The sequence below is a fragment of the Corvus cornix genome, chromosome 1, assembly GCF_000738735.6.
Source record: "Corvus cornix cornix isolate S_Up_H32 chromosome 1, ASM73873v5, whole genome shotgun sequence".
In the NCBI taxonomy this organism is placed as follows: domain Eukaryota; kingdom Metazoa; phylum Chordata; class Aves; order Passeriformes; family Corvidae; genus Corvus; species Corvus cornix.
Genome location: NC_046332.1, coordinates 46541076 through 46561649, shown reverse-complemented (window position 1 = coordinate 46561649; position 20574 = coordinate 46541076). Strand labels below are relative to the sequence as shown.

The 20574-nt window shown below is 47.9% G+C and overlaps 2 protein-coding genes across 2 annotated transcripts in view; one reads left to right on the top strand and one right to left on the bottom strand.

The window, feature by feature from the left end:
* Positions 1 to 7572, top strand: part of ATP8A2 (ATPase phospholipid transporting 8A2) — a 320460-nt gene extending 312888 nt beyond the window's left edge. The window contains exon 37 of the mRNA XM_039565493.1: positions 1207 to 7572. Coding sequence (XP_039421427.1) covers positions 1207 to 1304 — 98 coding nt within the window. The 3' untranslated portion in view covers positions 1305 to 7572. The remainder of the gene's footprint in view (positions 1 to 1206) is intronic.
* A 7131-nt stretch (positions 7573 to 14703) lies between these two features.
* Positions 14704 to 20076, bottom strand: SHISA2 (shisa family member 2). Its single transcript, XM_039555520.1, has 2 exons — positions 19782 to 20076; positions 14704 to 17713 (listed from the first exon to the last, which is right to left on the bottom strand). Exons 1-2 carry the CDS (start codon positions 20074 to 20076, stop codon positions 17160 to 17162), a joined length of 849 nt encoding a protein of 282 aa, XP_039411454.1. The 3' UTR covers positions 14704 to 17159.
* Between the last annotated feature and the right edge of the window lie 498 nt (positions 20077 to 20574).

The window sequence follows — 20574 nt, the reverse complement described above, 5'->3', positions numbered from 1 at the left end:
TCTAAAATGAAAGCCTGTTTTGTACATCGTATTTCCTTTGCAATGATCCAGTATGGACATACTTTTTTCCAAAAGACTGTTTGCACTTTATGAATGTATTCTGTGAACTGTCAGCTAGAGGCAGGAAAAACAAACCTGTGCCCCTGTAGCAGGATGTATATTGGCATGAAATCACTCAGGGAAAATAAAATGGGATGCTGGGAGGATTGGTCATGTAATCAAATCAAAGTTCCTGGTGTCCTGCAATCACTCCATGAGGGAGATGTGACTGGAACAATGTGACTGTATTTCTATTTGAATCCCCTCCACTTACTGGCAACGATTTCCTGTTGTGCTTGTGACTCAGGGCATCAAAAAATCTCCTGTCCTTTACTACAGATTTCCATTCTGAATTTTCTCTGGGGCCACATCTGCAAGTGTGTCTGCTGTTTCACCGTGTTGGCCCATTAGCTTTTTGTGACTGTTCTACCAGCATTGTGGTGTTCTGGAGATGCTATCAGAAATGTCACTTGCCTTTCTGTACTTCAGAAGAAATCAGACACGTGGTTATTTTCATCTGAGTAGTTTCTAGGGAGACCACAGGATTGTGCTAGCTAGCAGGATTAACAAAATAGAGACATCCAGAATGTGTGTGTTTGCTCTGTGCAAAATATGAGTGACTGGCCGAGAGAATAGAGAGTTTCACAGTGTCATTTATCAGATGCCACTTGGAAACTTGTTAAAAAAAAAAATCCTGAGGGGAGTTAAGAGGAAGATGTGAGAAAAATCCAGTTGTGGGCTAGACATTCCCACCTTTCTCCAGAGAAAGTGCTGCTATCAAGCAGACTACAGAGGAGACGAGCCAAAATGCAAATCTCTACTTCTCTGTTAAGTCTTTAAGGAAGCTCTGCCACTATGGGAGTACTAAGGGAGTGTGTTCAAATCAATCTGTAGCTTATTAGGTTAACTAAGAGGGTATTGGTGACTGTGTACACTGACCTGGCCTGGGGAGGGGAGCAGAGGGACGGAGCTGGCAGCAGACACCCTTTCTGTGCCCATGGGCAATGTAGTGTGCAGCTCTAAGCGTCAGAAGCTCAGCACAGAAATCAAGATGGTTGCAGTCTCAATCACATAACTTCCGTGATACCTAAACTGTTCCTGAAAGTGGTCTGTGCTCTTGAGCTCCACTCAGTGACTGATTTCTTTTTTCTTCCTTTGCTTTTTCAGATGGGTATGCATTTTCTCAAGAAGAACACGGCGTTGTTTCCCAGTCACAAGTTGTTCGATCCTACGATACAACCAAAAGGAGAACAGAAATAGAATAAATTATTCCTTACTTGATGGGTGGTGGGAATAATGGGATTTGGATCAATGCATCCACTGTTAACACATTCTTGACTAGATTTGGCGGCAGCAGCCAAAACACCAGAGAGAGAACTCATTTCTGTGGCCTTAGCCAACAAGTTTCTGTATTCTCCCTGCAAACCTTGAGTACATATTGTGGGGGGAAATCATTGTTTGACTTCAGTCGCAAAGCTCTGCCTAAAGTTTTGTCTATGTTGTTATGAAGCATTTGACTGTGCTATGTGAGGTGTGAAATGAAAAACAATGTTTTACCACTATTTAAAACATCGGTATAAGGTTGTTCTGGGGGAAAAGTAGAAAATTTATGTTCTATGAGAAATCAGCCTTTGCTTAATTGGAGTGAGGTGCTGAGATTTCCCGTTCTGTTACACACAGACCAAGTGCACATCACTGCATGCAGACTTTACTCTCTTCTTGTATACACTGTTTACTAATTTGGCTGAAATTCTGAACAGACCATTTGGCATAAAATTTTTGATTGCAACACAGTTTGTAGCTAAAAATGCTTATTTGCCTTCTTATGATAGAATAACACAAGATGGCAGTCAATTACTTAGAATATTTCTTGCCCTCTTACAGGATTTATTAGGGTTCTATCTTAGCTTTCTGAAACCCACCTAATAGCTTACTCACAAAGCCAGGATGTGGAAGTCAGAGCTTGGCAGGGCAGCTGTCTTGAGTGCATGGCATTGTACACAAAGATGAACTCAACTAGGTGCCTCCTCATAACGCTTCATGATGTATTTGGATGTGCACTTCAAATGTAGCCTGGGACTTCCCTCCATGACCCCATGCCCAGTTTAATAGTAGAACAAAACAGTGACAATTTTAATTTAAAGGTACCGTCTTGTCAGATATGTTGATAAGATGTGCATCTGCATAGGAGGCTGATAGTGTAACCCTCGAGAAGCCTTCCCCTGGCCAGGTAAGAGAGGTTTGCAAAGGAGGGCAGGAAGGGATTACACACGTGTATGCACACACATGGACACACACAGAGCTGGCCTTTGTGAAATGAAGACCTGCTGTTTGTTTGTTCAGCCAAACCAGTCCCTCTTCTAGATCTGATCCATCAACAGGCTTCCTGAAACACTCAGACCCATGAGCCCTGGAAGGAATGCTGGCTCCATGGCCTTGCTGTGCCACTGGGACAGGCGTGCTGCTGCATAGATTGGAATTCTAAAGAAAAAAAAAAAAGGGCAAAAACTGGGGCATAAGTTAAAGCTGAAAGAGCTCTTAGAAAGCTTATGCTGTCCTCCAGACAAATTCTGTTAATTTTAGTCGCCAAACCACGTTTCTGAATAGTATAAAGTAAATACTGCTGTGTTTAAGCCAGGCTTTGTGGTTAATGTATATACTACATCTGTGTATTTAAAAAGCTGGCGTTGTTTTTTGCCCTATTGACCATCATCCAGAATTTTTTATTGATTTAAATATATCCGAAAGCAATTTGAATATGAATGTTTATGTTTAGCAAAGGAAAGGAAAGCTTCAGCCTGGCCTACTGGTTTAATTTTCCTTGAGGGTTGTGGGTAAATGCCAACGCTCAAGTGCTGTAATTCAATTTCCAGTGCCACCTCAGAGGCTCGGAGTCCCCTTCCATTTTAGAAGAGACAAATTTTGCTCCTGCAGCATCAGTCAGGGTTGGTCTTGGATTAGGCTGATGGCACAGAGGGAAAAGTCATCACCTTCTTTCTGCAGTGCTAATGAGACAATTATGCAATAAGGAAAACATGCAAATAATTTTGCCATAGGCCATAGGCAAAGTGTGGATGTACGTATTTTCTGGGAGATGAATTTTGGTTAAAGGCACAAGTACTAGTGCAGAGAATAAATAAGGGGGAAGTAAACCTGATCCCAGGAGTTTTTAAATCTTAATACTGATATAACTTGTTAAACACTTCCTTTTATTTAGAAACCAAATCTATTTAGGAAATGTGTGGTGTAAGCCTCTCTTCAGAACCGCTAATTGTTTCTTCCTTTTGTAAAAACACAAGGAAAATTAACTTCCCACCAAGGCAAAATGAGATCAGCTTAGTCTTTCTACTCTAAGCTGCACACCAAACATTGGCATGTAAACAATTTGGAGGCTTTTCATGAGGCTGCACAAAAAAACTTTTAAAGCTTTTGGATAATGAAGAAGGGCAAGTAAATGTGTTAAGCAGAGAATAGAAGGAGTTTTTTCTGGAGTCCTGGAGTTTTTTCTGTTCTTAACTTAGTGAAAAAAAATTTTACAGAACATAATGAAAGATGCTGGGGAGGAGCAGCTGTCATCTGATGTGATTTATTTTATTAGCGCAGACTATGGGCTGTATCGTTTTGACCTCCCTGTAAATTGAGGTCAGTGTGTGTCACAAACAAAAACTCTCCCTAGAGTGAATGGTGGCTTAGACTGAGGTACGTGTGTTGGTTGTCAGCTCAATGGGAATTGCACATGGGATTTGTCACAGGGCTATACAGTATGTGACACTGGGGCTAGTGGGTCAGACTTTATCATCACTGTATGGCCTTAATCTCTAGCTGAGTTAATTCTGTAGAACCCACCCAGGTCAAGACCTGGCATTCTTCCTGTTCTTTGGAGTCATTACAGGAATTAATGTATTGTTATATGCTGTAGACTGGATGTTGGAGTTGCTTGTCTTGATGAGCAATGATGAGGTGTGTTTGAGTGCTGTGTTAGCAGAAGGAGAATGACAGCTGCTCTGCATCAACAGAATTCCTTGTTCATTAGGGCAAATGCATGGAGCAGTAACAGCAGCCTTTGAAAGTGCTGTGTGAAAATGTTATCAACTAGACAGGGTATCGGAGCAGAAGGAATGGGGGATTTCTGCCTGACTGTCCAGACTTAACTACCAAGGTTTGATCAGAAGAGGGTTTGCTGAGCAGCTCTCTGCACTGACCAAAGGGAGAGGGGTTTGGATATTCAGATGGAAGTGGTGATTTTCCTGAATTAGATTTGGCTCTGGTTGCTACTTTTTATAACAGCATAATCGCAGCTTGCATAGAAGCTGCTGTTCCTTTAATGATTGCCTAGTAGCAATTTAAAGCTGGCGAGCGGGAGCCTGAGCTGCTCTGAGCACTGCTGAGAAGGCTGTTGACATTTTCTTTTCCTTGACAGGGCTTCAGGTCTTGCTTTAGGGAGCTAGAATGGGAAGTCAGTAATAACTTGTCAAGGAGAAATGGCGAATAACCAATAAAAGTATCTGGGTCAAACTAAGCTGCTAATGTATCTAAAAATGTGTGTAGAGTTAACATGAACTGTATGGGCTGTAAATTAAGATAACAGTCAAGCCTCGCTAATCTGCAGTTCACTAGACTGCACACCCCTTAGTGCATGCCAAAACTGTGCAGTCTCTTCCCCTGCCTCAGCCAGAAGCTCATAGCAGATGCTGCAGGGAAGTCTTCTGTTAGCAAGATTACATTATTTTTACAGCATGTACTGGAGTGTGTTTGCTAGGAGAGAGTCGTAATAATAAAGTCATAAATAAAGCAGAGAAAGCTTTATTTATGTGAATATGTGAAACGTGGGGACATGGTCAGAGGCCACACAGGGCTTGGCCCTCTATCGACAACCCAAGAGCACAAGAGGTGCACAGTCCTTTCACTATCCCTGTCCAGCAGGCTTAGTTTGCCCTTTTGGGCTAACTCACTAAATCTTCTGTTTTCACATTACCTCCAGTCATCACTGAAGACTAGTAATACTCTATTTACATTCTCCCTTGAATAAATAATGGTTTTATAAATAATGACTTAATTTAATCTTTAAATGCTCTGAGGAGTGCACTTCTCACAGCTCAGGTTTGAAGAAGCAGAGCAGGCCTTGAGTGGGTGCTCAGCCCTGAGAAGCACCTTGGGTTTCTCAGATTTCTCATTAGTGTTAAGCACTGAGGATATTTTACCTTAATTTTGAAACATCACACAGTATCAATGCCTTAAACTTCAATCAGGTTGCAGGAGTGCTCTTTGTGTCCTGTTGAGTCTAACAAGAAATGGTGTTGGTATGAAGCCCCTGAGGGGCTGGAGAGGACAATTTGGCTGTGTCTGTGCTATACCGGGTGTATCTGGGTAGCAGTTTGCTTCTAAAATGGGGCACAGACCATGCATGTTCCTCAGCCTCCAGACAGCTGGACCCCTTCTGTCTTGTCAGGAAGGATTCTTGTACTCACCTCTTCCCAGTATCCTGTAGACACCCAAGAGAGCCTTCACTACCTGTCAGGATCTGTGACTGGAGCTGTGTGTCCGGAGAAGGCCACAGGATAGGTCAGTACAATAGGTGACGACAAAATAAATCCATATGGGTACCTTTTCCATATGTAGCAGTAAGATTAATGGAGGCTTTGAGCTTTGTTGGCAAATGAAAACCAGAAAGTGCCCTGCACTGCTTGGCCACACAAGTGAATCCCAAAGGTGATCGCTTCTTGATGACCTGCAGGAAACCTAGACAGCCTGACTGAGTTTGTCTGGCCAGGAATGTGCTCTTGGATGGGATGTCTGAAGAGGTGAAGGGACTGGGAAGCAAAATAGATTGGCCAAGACCACTGCTGCTGTTAGCGGTTAGTGAGGGGAGGGATTCCTCAGGCATCCCTGAGGAGCTGTGATGAAGCTGATTTCTTTGGTTCCTTCCTGTGGCTCTGGGAAGGGAGGAGAGCTCACTTGAGAATTTGTGAAGCACTGTTACCTCCTGAAGCTGAGTTTCTCTGTTACCAAGCTGAATCCTGGGCTTGGAGAAGGGGAATGAGTCCCTGCCAGAAGTGCCCCCTGCTTAGTGTACTTTGGCTCTAGCAGGTTGTTTCGTGGATTATGAAGATTGCTAAATGGTTTACTGGCTCCTGTTTGCCTCATGGACCTACCAGAACTAAGTACTGGAATTATTTCAGTTCTGACTGACAGTCCATCATGGAGAGCTAGTGGGACTTCTGCTTAGCTGTTGCTCCTGGGCAGGTTCCTGTCCCTCAGGTCAGTGCAAGGGGCTTGTTAATCTGGGGACCTGGATCTCTTTGTTATGGTGTCTGAAGCCCAGGAGTTGTTTCCTTTGGGTTCATGGCCTGCTTGTTTGTGGTGTGGACAGAAGGTAAAGTAGCTGAGTACTGGTGTTTATCCAAAGCCTTCCTTTGTGTATGAAGAAGGTGAGACGAGTTCTCCTGAAGTCTGCCACAAGGGTTTCATTCTCCCTTAGCATCTAAAGAGAAACAGAAGTTGGTAAATGACAAATTCTGTGTGGGCAGTCCCAGCTCTGGGCAGTCACTCAGAAGTCTAATGATGAAGAAAAGTGTTAATATATTGCCAAACTGTCACTGTGCATAGCTGGAAGGTCAGCACCCTTGTAATTATGGACCAGTGAAGCCAAGGGAAAAAGCCAACATTAACAGAAAGACATGATTGTTTTATATTCTAACTACCTTACTGGGTGGTTTTCCTGCGGAGATGTTCCAGATGTTGTCTTGGCATAAATTAATCAATTTCAAAACATCTGCAGGGTTTCTTAGAAAACATGGAGTTTACCAGACAGTGCATATGCTTTCCTCTGCCCTTCTGGTTGATATGTTGATTCAGGAAGGGAATGAGGGTACTTGCTGTTCTTACTGTCAAGATTCATAGACTGGAAAGTTGCTCAAAGTTGTTGCTCAACTCTTTTTTTTTTTTTTTTTTTAAAAAGGGCTCCAGTTATAAAGCAATGAGGCAGCCAAGCCCTCTGGGACTGTGTACATGTGTGTGCTGGAAGAGTTGTCTGACTTGAAAACCTCCCCCTGTCCCTCCTCCTGCCCCCAAAGTGCAGCCCATTGCACTGGGAGGTCAAATATTCAGCGTCTTGAGTGACAGGATCTTTAAAAGCATCTTTTTCATCAGCAAGCCAAGCCACTTGTCTGTCATATCTGTCCTCAAATTGCTTAAATATTGTTTCAGATGGGGACATTTCAATCTGGATATGCAGAGAGGAGTGATGCTGTGGGGGGATGTTTAATTGGCTCCCAGCAGAGCAGCAGTGGTGTGTGGGTTTTTTCCTCTAGAAGTGTTACCATTTTCAGGTCCTATTAATGTCCTCTGGTAGTTTAAATACAGCATCACATTACAGTGGAGTTTGTTTCCCTCCCAGACTGAATACAAATGAAGGTCATTTACTTGTATTTTTAGAAGGTTCAGAAAACTTAGACAATTTGTAGCTTTGAACAGCATTGTTGACTGTTGTATGTCTGCACAAAAATATTTCCAATAAACCTTTTATTAAAGCAATCCAGTGGACCGAGGCTTGTTTGTTTTATCCCCCCACAAGCTTTGCAGCAAGAGTTCAGTGTTAAATACATTTGAGATTTACTCTGCAAAGCTGTTGAATGGATTATTTTTATTTTTTCATGGCCTTTTGGGTGTGTTTTAAGGGCCTGCTTGTTAGAACAAGGCTTGAGGTCCTTTAATAGGTCTCAAATCAGGCCACAAATGGAAGGCTAGTATGGCAAAATAAGAATGGTACTGATGAGCTGACAGCAGGTACTGGTATTTGAATAGTGTCTCCAGGGGGAAAACTATCTTTTTATATAAGCTAGATGGAGAGAGATTCTGCTACAAATGATTTCACCAGGGCTTCACCAAAATGAAGCTTGGAAATCTTTTGTCCCAATTAAGTCATGTAGACACAGCAGGGGGAAATTAAGCCCTAAAAAACCTCCCTTGCCTCATTACTTGCAGCTAAATTTGCAAGAGGCTTTTTTAACACTGGGCCTTCAAGCTCTTGAGTCTGAGGGGGAGCATGGTCTGATGGTTCAGCGAGATGTGAGGTGAGGCAAGACCATGGACAATGCTTTCCTCCTGAGCACAGGGACAGGCTCTCTCCTGCTTCTGCCTGCTCAGGAACATCCCATCTCTCTGCTGATGGTGCCCAGCTGACATTGCCAAGCTTGCTCATGTTGCCAGAGCTGCAGAAGTAACTCTGGAGCTCCCTGGACTCAAGCAAGAGTGGCAGCAGGAAGCACCACACGAAGGCTCTGGTGTCCCCAGCTGCTTCCATTCACGCTGGGGGATGCTTGCTGTGATCCTCTCTGCTACAATCTATTCTTCCTGATGCTGGACCTGCTTGGAACACTGGAGAGCCTCAGCAGCTCAGCTGGGTGAGCCTCAGCTGTAGGACCTCGGGGCACAGCCAACTCAAGGCACAGCATCCTCCCTCCTGAACAAAGCCATCGTGCATACACTGACTCAGGAATGGGACTCAAGTTATGGCTGAAGCTAAATTTGCAGAAAAGGTCGCCCTTACTTGATTTTTGGTGACCATGGGAAACATGCACTGTAAGATGCCTATAGAAAATGGAAGGGTATGAGCTTTAACAAAGAGATCCCTTTGTCCAAATATTAATAGATGCTGGAATTAAACAGATTTTATCAGGAACAAAATGCATATTTATATATAGTTTGGCTAAAAATTTTTCCCCCTTGGGGTGCTATAACTTGAGGAATAGGTTTTTTCCTAATAGATTGCCAACAGAACCAGTTTTTAAAGCATAGAGAGACTTTTTTACAACAAATTATTTCTGGATTTTTTTTTCAAATTATGGAACAAAAAGAAGGTGTAAGCCAAATCTCCCTTCTTCCCTTTAAAAGTCATTGCTTGAGCACATTTCAAAACATTTTTATCCCAAAAGCCAGACCAGTATCTGCTTTTCCTTTGCAGGGAAATAAGAAGAGAGTGATGAACTTGTGTATCCCTGTTTTGCTGCAGTAAATGCCTGCTCCTTCCTTAGGCCTCCATAGCTGCAGCCTGGCCTGCTAGCGTGCAGCAGGAGCTGTGCTGTATGTAAAAGCTTCTCACACATCTGGGCAATCAATTATGCCAAAATAAAATTGATGGTAAACCTAAATAAGCCTTATTCAGTTGGTGGTGGGAAGGTTGGATGTTCAGCCAACTGCTTCCTGCACTGTCGTCTCTTGTACAGCGCACTAAAAGGGAAATGATTCTCAGAATTGTTGAACATAATGGATTGCTGCTTAAACCCCTTATTAGATATATTAGTTGACTAATCACCTCAGAGACTTTTCCTCTAACAGTCTGACAGGCAAGGCTGTGAGAGAGCCTAGTGCTCATGTCCCAGAGCCAAATATTTGCCGGAGCAGCTGCTAAGTCTGTTGATGGCAGTCTTTGGTGCCTCATACCAGAACAAAGAAGAATCAAAGTCCCTAAACCTGTAGATTAATGCTTAAGTCTGAAATGGGAGCATTAAAAAATAAAAGTGTAACTGAGAAAGGTCCGACTGAGGAATGTTAAGCAAGAAGATTTCAGAAACATAATCCCTTTTAGTGAGTGCTGCTGTGGCAGTACGCAGTCACCAGCCCTCCCTCCAGCACAGCCCTGTGCCTCTTTGAGTACCCTCAGCATTTGGGGTGCAGCAAGTCCTCAGGAACTTGGAAGGAACAGTGAGTTTCCTCCTCAGCAGAAATACAGGACTGCAGGGAAACAAGGCTTTAAAAATCACTGAAAGACACTGCTGGTTTTTGGCTGTCCATGCTGAGCAAGGAGCTCTAGGGCAGATGGGGAGTGGGCTTGTACCAGGCAAGGGAATGGTGAACAGTGCTGGTGAGCCCTTGCTGCAGTGGCCATACCCAGCCAGGATGTTCACCATGAGGAAGGTTGATGGGAGGGAGCTCATGTTGCATTTTTCTTGCCATGACTCTCTAAGGACAGTGGGGTGATGGTCAAGGAGGTGGTCCTGGGTCCCCTCTGTATTTCCCTTGCTATTTGGTGCTGCCTGTGAGGGTGTCATGTCAGAGTGGTGGGGGCACTGAGCTTCCTGGGTCACACAAAGCAGCCCTCAAGTGAAGAAGCTTCAAGCTTTCAGGGTACATTGGCATTTAAATCCTGCAGTGCAGAGTCTGGGAGCCTCAGCTCTCACAGCCAGCTTGTCTGATGGCTCAGCTGGCACTGACCTACAGCCTCATCAAAAATGTTCAGCACAGCTGTCACAGTAAACCAAGACTGCTTTGTTGGTCCTGTGGAGCTGCTGGTACTTGCTGGGATCCAGTAGGGGCAGCAGGAGCACCCCCCAGTCCCTCAAGAGAAAAAGACTGGAAGAAAGGGACTGTGGGCTGGGTTTGTATATTGTGCTGGTTTTGTAACTGTGCTGGTCCATCCCACTCCTTCCTTTCTCCACACTGTGGAAGGAACTGCCTGCAAGCTCACTAATATAGGCCTCAGTCCACAGAAAACCACAGTGTGATCCTAGTGCCAGCTCATTTGGGTGTGCCATGTATCAGAGCTTGAGCTGCCTACCGCTCTCGTACCTGTTAACTAAATCCTGTGGAATGACTGTATGTATTTGCCCATCCACAGTGAAGGTGGCACCTCAGCTTTGAAACTGAGAGCCTGTTTGCACAGTAGATCTACAGCAGTTGCTTTTGATTTGCAGGAATGTAAATTGAGAATCATTTTTTTCACCCATGATGAGACATTGACAATCATGTATAGACTGTCTGATTGTGTTAAGTCAATAGGATTCTGTCTCTCAAGAGCAAATATTGAGGGAATTAGTGGCTGCATAAGCCAATATTTACCATTTGGGTACTAAATCATAGCAGAGACTGCACAACACACTGACATCCTCATTTTGTCCTGCGACAGGTCAGACCTGTCCCAGTGCCAGCATCTGCAGCACCATCAAGTTCTGGGAAGTTTGTGGCCCTGCTAAGCTGGGCTCTGCACCCAGCAGCATCAAACACACTGCCAGGTTGTCCCTGTCAGCTTTCAAAGCTCTTTCTAAACCTGATGGAAGGAAACCTGGCTACCCCATCCCGGGAAGTGTTCAAGGCCAGGCTGGATGGGACACTGAGCAGCCTGGGCTAGTGGGAGGTGTCCCTCCTGCAGGGGGTTAGAACTAGATGATCTTTAAGGTTCCCTCCAATCCAGCCAATTGTTTTATGATCCAGTATCTTGGAAGGGAGATAGTTTTATTTTATTGCTGCATTATTACTGTTTTCTGACATGATGCTCACTTGCTCCAATTTCATAGCACTGATGGGATCCAAAGTAGTGCCTTCCTGCTTTTTTGTTTTCAAATTAACCTAGAGAGGCAAACTAGGATGGGCCGTGGCCTGAACTGGTTCAGCATTAAACACAAGGAAGGCTTGATGGAAAGGAACTTACCTGTTGAATTAAACATTTTTTAGCTTGATGTGTCACTGCTTGCCTTGATTTTGCTGGAGGTTTTCTGAAGGATTGACAACAGCTAATAAGGGACTAGTTACTTGAAAGTAAAGGATTATCACATTTAGGAGAAAGAGGTTATTGCTATTCTTTCTTGAATGTTTGAAATACATTTTTGCTATTATAAGCCTAAAAGGTGTCTGCAACAGCCTGTGATGGCAGACAAGATTTCAAGGTTTCAGGTGAGTTTTCTTTTCTATTTCCTGATGTGTTATGGACAATGCAAATGGAAGGCAATGTGTGTCCTTGGCAAGCTGGATGTGCCCACTGGGTCTTGCCCAGCGCAGAAAGTGACTGCTTTGAGTTTTTACCTGCATGGGTTCATCTTGTCAGAAATAACCACCGAAATTGATTAATTTTTAAAAAAAAGTCAACTAACTTTCTTTTGACAAAGACAGCAGCCAGTACAATGCTGGAGGCACTTGCAATCTGAGAGCTGTGACTCATGTTACACTCCAAAGAGGTTTGTCTCCCCTCTTCTAATGAAAATCAGGGAGTAAGAGGATACTCGGCCTCTGGCACACCTAGCAACTTTTCAGCCATGCCTAGCGGAATGTTTGCTGCCTTGCTCTCGGTGTTTGGAAGATGGCACCTTTGATGTTAAGTGGGAAGGTATTTTCCAAATGAAGCTGTGCCTCTGTTCATGAACCAGATGCCCCAGATGTTCCCATCCAGCACAGCTGCCCCCAGAAGAGGTCTGGCTCAGCAGGGACAAGCAGGAGATGGAAATGACACGAGGGCCAGGGAAAGCATTGTCAACAAGCCAGCATGGAGAAGCTGGAGAAGGTGAGAGGTGCAGGGTCACAAGCCAGGTGAAAAAGGCCTGGGGTCAGGTCAGTGTGCTGAGATTTTCCAGGTGTAAAGGACAAATTAAGCCAAGCAATTAGGACAGCATTTCTGTGGGCAAATCACAAAACCAGTAAGCGTTGGAACAGGAAAGGGGATCTCTGCAGGAGGGGGAGAAAATCCATCCCTGTGCCAGGGCTGTAGTGGCTTCCTGGGAAGCTGTGTCCGGGACTGGGTCTCCCCCAGGAGATGGGGGCACTGGCACACCCCAAGGTGCTGAGACAAGACATCACCTGTGCCAACCTCACCTCCAGGGCTTGCTACACAGGCCAGCACTATACAGTGTTTAGTGCAGAGCAGCCACACCATAGTGTTGGCTCACCTGAGGCCTTCTCACTGAAGCCCACACTGGTATTTTGTGGTACATGGTCCAGCACGATGGGCATATCCCCATTGCTGAGGCACAGGAGGCTGTTACAGCACCAGTGAACTGGTGTTATCTGATCATTCAGGCTGCACAGGAATACTGTCACAAGGATTAAATGCTCTGCTACGGGACAGGGGACACTGTGAGCCTCCAGGGTGGCATGGGCCTCATGGAACTGGCTCCACTCAGTGTAGATGGGGAAGGGGAGAAAGGATGGCACAGGCTTATGTGATTTGTTCAGTCCATTTGCAAGTGATCCTGGGCAAGAAAACATTGTAAACCCCACTGAGGACAGAGAAATATTTAAAAAGAGACCTACAGAGAAGCAGGAAATATGAGGAGGAAACAATAAACATATGGGGAATAATATTTAGTAATAACTTCAGTGGGAGGAAAAGAGTGGAAAAGCAGAAAATCTGGAGGGAGAAGAAGAGGTCCAGCAAGACCAAAAGTGAGCAAGCAGCAAATCAGATATTTTGCAAGGGCGATGCTGAGGTTAATGTGCTGAGCTGAGACCTGCTCCCTGGCTCATTCCCCTGTGGGCCACATGTGAGCACTGGCCCCGAAGTGTACCAACCTCCACTGTCCCCTAATGACCATGGCACAGCTGGTAGCAGCTGTACAGGGGCACATCAACCCCTGCTGAGGGGCTCTGTCCCCTGATGGGCCCAGCTCAGAGGTTAAGTCATTTCAGAGTGTTTCTTCACGTGTGTGCTGGGAGGGGGTCCTGTCACTGTCCATGGTGTCCTGCTGTTCCCTGCATGCCTTAGTGGTTCGGGCACGAGCTTGCCCCCAGCCACCTCAGGGCACCACTGCGCCCACAGGTCCCCTTGTGAGGACACCACCAGCATGGTGTTGTGTGCCATGGGGAAACCAGCACCAGCCCAGCCTGCGTGGGGTTTGCTGCCTTCTCCCTACCCTCACCACTGCTTGCTGTGCACACCACCTCCAGCACGGCACAAAAAGAAAACAACTGCCAAGGGCAAAGGAACTCCACACATAAAAACACAAGAAAAAGCTTTAACACAAATTGTTGGCCTCTCCTGCTGCGCAGTACTCGTCACCTCAGCACATCTGCTCCAAGCCATGGCTGACCTCCTCCTTCCCTGCCAGCTTTCTGCTTCCAGCCATGCTACCTCACCTCCCTCTAACACCAGGAAGCTGTGGCATTTTGGAATGTGCTACATACAGCCTGACTAAGGCTATGTTTTTCCCAGACTGTTCTTTCCTACTTATTTGAGTCATAAGCATGCAGATACAACAATCACCTAATTTCCTACCTGTGCCCTTTGGCTCCCCCAGCCACCCACCTGCCCACACTGCCAGCATCACCAGCAGCAGAAGGGGGCAAACACCAGGAAAGCAGAGTGGCCTTGTCCCAGACTGAGCTGTGCCCACTGGCACAACGGGGCCTTGGTTTTGGTCTCGCTTACAAGGATGGAGTTTGCTCTAGCAAGAAGGGTCCCCATGCAGAGGAGAGTGGGAACAGCACAGCCACTTACTGAGGGTTATATACTTCAAATGCTCAGCTGGTAACTGCAAATCCAACTGAAACCAAAATCCTCAGAAAATGCTATTTGCTACAGAACATTCGGCATTCTTTGAAAGGAGGGAGCTTGATGAGCCCATGGGCTCCAGCCCATCCTGCTCCCACCACTACTCCCCAGCCACCTGTGGCCACCGAGAGGTGAGGGATCCCCATCTCAGCTGATGCTCAGATGTCATCTTGCTGCACCCCTTCCCCTCTTGCTGCACACATGCCGCAGAACATGCCTCACTTGGAGCACAGTGTTCAGCCATTCAAGTTCTTGGGTTTACTGTTATTCCTTAAAAACACAGCAAAAAGTCCAAACTCTTGGTTTTGCCAATCTGAAGAGGTGGGCTGCTCAGATGTGCTTTTATAGACACAGGAAAGCAAAGCATTAACTGGGGAAAAAAAAAAAACCCTATGACAAAGCAAACAAAGCCAGTCACACCATAAAGTATTTATTAAGAAACAAAGGGGGCTTTTTTCTTCAGTTGTAAGAAACACTTTAAAGCAAGTGCTCTTTCAGAGATTTAAAAGCTGTATCAAATGGTAACATTAGTTTTACATTATTGTACATGACATTTAAAAAAACACCACATCTCACAAAATTCCTTTTATTAGAACTTGAGTTTCTCTGCCTTCAGTTGTAAATTAATTTCTACAGACTTAAATTTAACTTATTCTTTTTTTTTTTAAACAAGTAAACAATATACAAAGATTCACCTGAATTTCGTAGGTCAGAGGAGGTGTCCTACCAGGGCCTGTGCAAGGCAGGCAGTGGCAGGGAGCTGACAGTTCCCAGCTGGGCATGGTCACGACCACAAGAAGAGCTGCTTGTCTGGCCATGCAGCGTTGGCCAGGGCTCACCCAGGGCCAAGCACCTCCTGCTCCTGGGGAAGCACCAGCAGCTGCCCCTGTGCCTGATGCCAGCTCAGTGTGACCACACTGCAACGTGGGCAGGTGGAAACCTGCACCCCCAGAGACCAGCGAGCACAGGGGGTCCTTCAGAAACCTGGCAGCACCCAGCTCTGAAGCACCCACTGCCCTGAAGATCCCTGAGCAGCGAGCTGTGCGGGCAAGGTAGGGCAGCATCCAACACCTCCAGCAGCCGGGCACTGCCTTCCCAAGACACCCAGCCTGGCAGGAAAGGAAGCCAGGTCTTGAAAACCAATCTTTCTGTCCAGCCCACTGACTGGGCAATCGCAGCCAGGAACAACAGATCTGGGATAAATTACCTATTCATTGCCCTGTGTCAGTGGCCAAACCATGGCTGCCTGCTGCAGACTGCCTGTGTGTGGCGTGCTTATGAGCAAACCATTGGATTTGGCAATGCGTCTGCACCTTCTGTGTCATTTAAAAACAGACATACAAAACACAGCATCACAGTTATTGCTACATATTGATACAGTATCAGACAATAAGAAACCTTTTGTCATCACTGGTCTGGTTACAGTAATTGCTTGGGGTTTGTACACGGCCTCAAGTCTTCTGTTGCACTGTTTTGGTTGAGGAGCAAATGGATAGAAATGCAGAGACTACATTTTTTAAGAGACAAAGACAGCCTTATTTTGCTGCATTTGGGGTGATATAATTAGAATGATCTGATTGTTTGTTGCCTCTTCACCCTGGAGAGCTGTTTTCCCCAAAAGAAGCAAAGCAGGATGGAACCAACAGCTCCAATGTAGTGTCCCTCCTGTCTGCATCTCACCACCTCCGTGACCCCTGTAACACAGCAAGCACCTTTGTCCTTTGGTTAGGCCTTTTTCCTTATTTTTAAATACAGCTGTGCCTTCCTAGTCCCCTGCCACACAGGTGAAGAAGAGGATGGGTTTCAAATCTCCACCAACCCATTCACATCCCAAATGGGTTCTGTGTAACACTCTCCCACTCCCATAGGGCAGGGCAGGGGACTTGGAATGGGCTTGTGGGGGACAGGATAAAGTCCATTTACCTATAGGCAGACTCCAATGAAAGCAGGCTTTGGGGCTGACACCTTCGTGGCATTCACACGGGTTTACTGTTTCATGGGAAGTGAGGTTAAATCAGGCATGTTTGGAATCACAGTCTGACCTTTCTCTGCTATGGCAGGTTCAGTTCAGATGCTGCCAGCTGTATCAAAAGCTTTGCTGAGTGTCAAGAAGAGCAAGCACCTCGTACCCTGGTTTTAGTAAAATGTTCACAAAGATAAAGTCTGTGCAAACCACTACTGGGTCCTGCTCTTGAGACAAAACCAAATCAAGAAGGGTTGCAAGTGCACTGGAAAGAAGAGCAGAATAATTCACTCTTCTAATTCCTACATAATACAAGGAAAATTGGTCTTTGCAAGACCAAGCCTCTGGTGGCATTTCAACCCAAAGCGGGTGTGTGTAAGAAGCCATGGGGCTGGTACCAGCACCCAGCACAGGGATTGCACTGTTCGGCTCTCTGTTGTGATTGTCTGTAAAGCAACAGGAAACGTCGTTACGGAGCTGGGAGCAGTGAGGTTTCTGAAGTACTGAGGTCTTGTACAGTGTAACAAAACTCTAGAATTAATTAGGCAAATACTTGTGACCATGTCATACCTGAAGGGCACTTAACGGCTCCAACATTTATCTCACGAGTACAGTGATGTGAAATACATATGCATTTCCAGCGTAATCCTTTGACGCCGTAAATCACGCGCTGGAATGAGAGCGTATCTGGCAATGTTAATTCCGAGATATCATCCTTACAGTTCCTGGCAACAAACCCCGATGGAAATAAATGGTTTATAAACACTGTCTGACATGCATGAGCCTTTCGAAATTATTTACAAGTGGTGTTCTGGGAGCTTTGTTCCAAGGAAGTGTTTCTCCTCCATTCAGTTCAGATATTAAAATCGGCTGGGTGGGCATGGGGAGGGGAAGGCATCAGCGCTACACAGTCACAGCTGGGTACATCTTCTGCTCGCTGTTGGTGTGTGGATAGGGGGACTGGATCTGCCTGTAGCCACTCTGCAGGCTGTCCAGGAAGGGGGGTACCGGGGTCAGTGGCATCGAGTCGTGCTGCACAGCATAGCCCACATACTGCGGGTGCAGGTACTGCCCCTGGTGTGGCACGATCTGCGTGGCCTGCTGGCAATTCAGCACCGAGAAGTTCGTGGGCATGTTAACGTAGACATTATTCATGGTCCCTTCTGGCAAGCAGCAGTTGGTCTGGGACCTCGTCGGTGGGGCTCTGGCCCCTGAGTTGGCACTGGAGCTGGAGCTGGCAGCTGTGCTCGACTGGCGGGAGGAGGAGCCCCGGGAGGTGCTGGTACTTGGGATCATGGGGATCGTCTCCATCAGGCGGGTGCCCGCAGGGGCTCGACTCTGCTGGGGCTCCTGCTTGGGCCGGAGGCATCTGCAGCAGCAAGCTGCCACCAGTGACCCCAAGATGATGAAGGCGACAAATACAGATCCAACAATAAGGAACGGCACGTAGATGGGCACTGCAACAGCAAGGAAACATTGTCACTGGGGGCCAAGGACAAACCTCGGCAGCTCCAGCAGAAGTTCCCCCTCACCCAAGCACAGTCCACCTCCTCTCAGAACAGGTCAGTACAAGCAGAGCATTTTATACCAGAATGATGAAAAAGGCCGCTAAACCCAATGGCTTAAATCTCCCTCCTGTTGATGGTGATCTAGTTCACATCAACCACTGCTCCACATTTCATCAAATCATGTCTCCAATATGCCCTACTAGAAGAATCAGGCAAGATACAGATGGGTTTGAACAGTGCCTTAGGGAGATACTTTGGGGCAAGATCCCTGCTGAGGGCTCAAGATCACAGGGTAGTCGAACCCTGGCGCCACATGACATCCCACTCCATCACCAGCCTGCTCTGCCTGTTGTCGGCCTGCTGGGGCAGGGTGACAGCCAGGCAGTGACCAGCCAGGCAGTAGTCACAGGGGCTCTGACACCTGGGGATGAGTGACCCCATTCTGCACTTCAGCCCTGGGTTTAGGGAGAGACCACAGAGCAGGCGATGCAGAGACAGCACCATGCTCCAAAGGGGCAGCATCGCTCCTTGGGAGTCTTAATGAAGGGACATCAGGGCAGAAGGACTGAGGGTGGACAAGGGGTGTGAGCAGAAAGTATGGATGATGCTCATTGGTGGCATCAGGAGCCACCAAGGATTGGAAGCCACCAAGCCTTGGAAGAATCTGGGCTACAGGTACAGATTTGACAGAATACACTTGAGTTGGAAAGGACCCACAGGAATCATCAAGTCCAACTCCTAAGTGAATGGCCCATACAAGGATCAAATCCACAACAGTGTTACAAACACCATGCTCTATCCAATTGAGTGAACCCATTCTGCAGTCCCAGGGAAAAAGCTGTTTTCTCCGACTCAGTAAGAAATCTGCAAGGATATATCCAGCAATAACAAAGGGAAGGTGTCTCCCTTCAGTGCTTGTGAATGCTCCCAGCAACATGCCTGGAGATCATAATTTCCACCAAAACCTGGCAGCTCCAAGACTCAGGCAGGGCTACAGATCCCTGCTTGACCCTGTCTGACCCTAAGGCAACCACTGCTAATGACGTGCAAGTTAATCAGTACCAGCATAGGGCAATGGCTCCCAAATCTGCAAAGCAATAAATATTAATTTAAAAAATTAATTGTTCAAAAATGCATTGTTCTCAGAACTGCAAAGGCAAGATTATCTGTCTGCTCAAGACAGAATACTTTCTTGCACAGCTGATTACACGAAGCAAGTTACGATCAAAAGGCCACTTTTTTTCCATCACTTTAGCACTTTTAAACAAAAGGCTATAAAACATCATCCCCACTTCTGTGCTTGGCACTACAGCAGCTCCTGAGCAGGTGCACACACTAGCTCCACACTGTAATGTGCAAGTTTTCCAAGAGTATATCTGCCCTAATCATAACATCACTTCAGGCTACTTCTCCTGCACTCAGCATGTATGGATGGCAGCAAGGGTGCTGGGGAGCCATCAGGGCTTTTTTAAACAGCAGAAGAAAAACTTGAGTTTATCCTTGAAATTCAGTCTTGTAAAACCAGTCCTAAGTGGGGATATCTGAGCTGAAAGAACATACACAATTACAGTGGGGACCAGCCAGAGTCCTTTTGAAATATCCTGTTACTTTTTCTGATCTGCTCATATGAGTTGTCTCATTTCTCCTTGCCTTTTGAATAGGGAGCTCAACCGGGGCTGAGGAACCCGTTCAAAGTGCCGGCAGAGCTGTGCCAGGCCGAGACGGCTGGCCCGGGGCTCAGGGGACTGATGCCACCTGCTCTGAAAGAGACAGGGCTGGGATTTCTAACAGTAAGGGCGGGAAAAGGCAGGCCTTCAGCTTGGGCACTTCCCCTCGGGCCCCGGCCAGCGCCGACTCCATCCGTCCTGCCCTACGACTCGAAGGAGCGGGGAGCCGGCGACAAGTGGGGGGGGAAGGGGCGGGCAAGAAGTTCGCCGCAAACCCGCGGCGGCTCCCGTCGAGCCGCCGAGCCGGAGACACCCCCAGGGCCATCCTCGCTGTGCCGGGGCCGCCTCACCTGCCGCGCCGTCGGGGCCGTCCTTGCCGGGGCGGCCCGGCTCGCCGCCGCCGTGCCGCCGGTCGTTGTCGCAGGCGCCCTGGTCCAGGCGCGCCTCGGCGCTGGAGCAGCAGTACCGGAGGGCGCAGCTGCCGCAGCAGATAGTGGCGTCGCCGCCGTCGAAGCGCTCGGGGCACTGGAAGCCGTCCCGCCAGCCGCCCTGCCCGTCCAGCCAGCCGTGGCAGTACTCGCCGCTGGCCGCGGCCCCCGCCGGCAGCAGCCAGCCCAGCGCCGCCAGCAGCAGCCAGCCCCGCATGGCGCCGCCGGGGGGGCGGCCGCTCCGTCAGGGCCCCCCCGCTACGGGGCAGCGCCGCCCGGCCCCCCGGGGCAGGCAGCCGCCGCGCTGCGGGGACTCTGGCCGCGGGTCCCGCCGCCGCCGCCGCATGCCCGGGGCCGGCCCGCGGGGTGCGGAGCCGCCGCCGGGGCGCACCGGCCGAGCGGCACGGGGGGCGGGGAGCGCCGCTACTCGGCTCTCGCTCCCCGCCGCCGCGCCGCGCCCGCCCGGTCCGCGCCCTCCTCCGCGCCCATGGGCGAGGGACGGCTGCAGCCCGCGAGCCTCTGACCGACTGAGCGGGTCGGGGCGCGCCGAGCCCGTGCCGAGCCGCGCTGCTCCCAGTGCGCCCCGTCCAGCGCCGCACCCGCACCACCACTCGGCGCGGGGGGTGCCGCGCCCACCCTTATAGGCGGCGGGGGGCGACCCCAGCGCGCATGCGCCCGCCCCGCCCCGCCCGACGGGGCGGCACCAGCGCGCGGG

What these genes read in the sequence shown, in the direction of transcription:
- SHISA2 (XM_039555520.1), bottom strand. Translation starts at nt 20,076, where the DNA reads ATGCGGGGCTGGCTGCTGCTGGCGGCGCTGGGCTGGCTGCTGCCGGCG. An exon ending in CGGCCCCGACGGCGCGGCAG is followed by an intron (nt 17,714 to 19,781) that starts GTGAGGCGGCCC and finishes TTGCTGTTGCAG; the next exon opens with TGCCCATCTACGTGCCGTTC.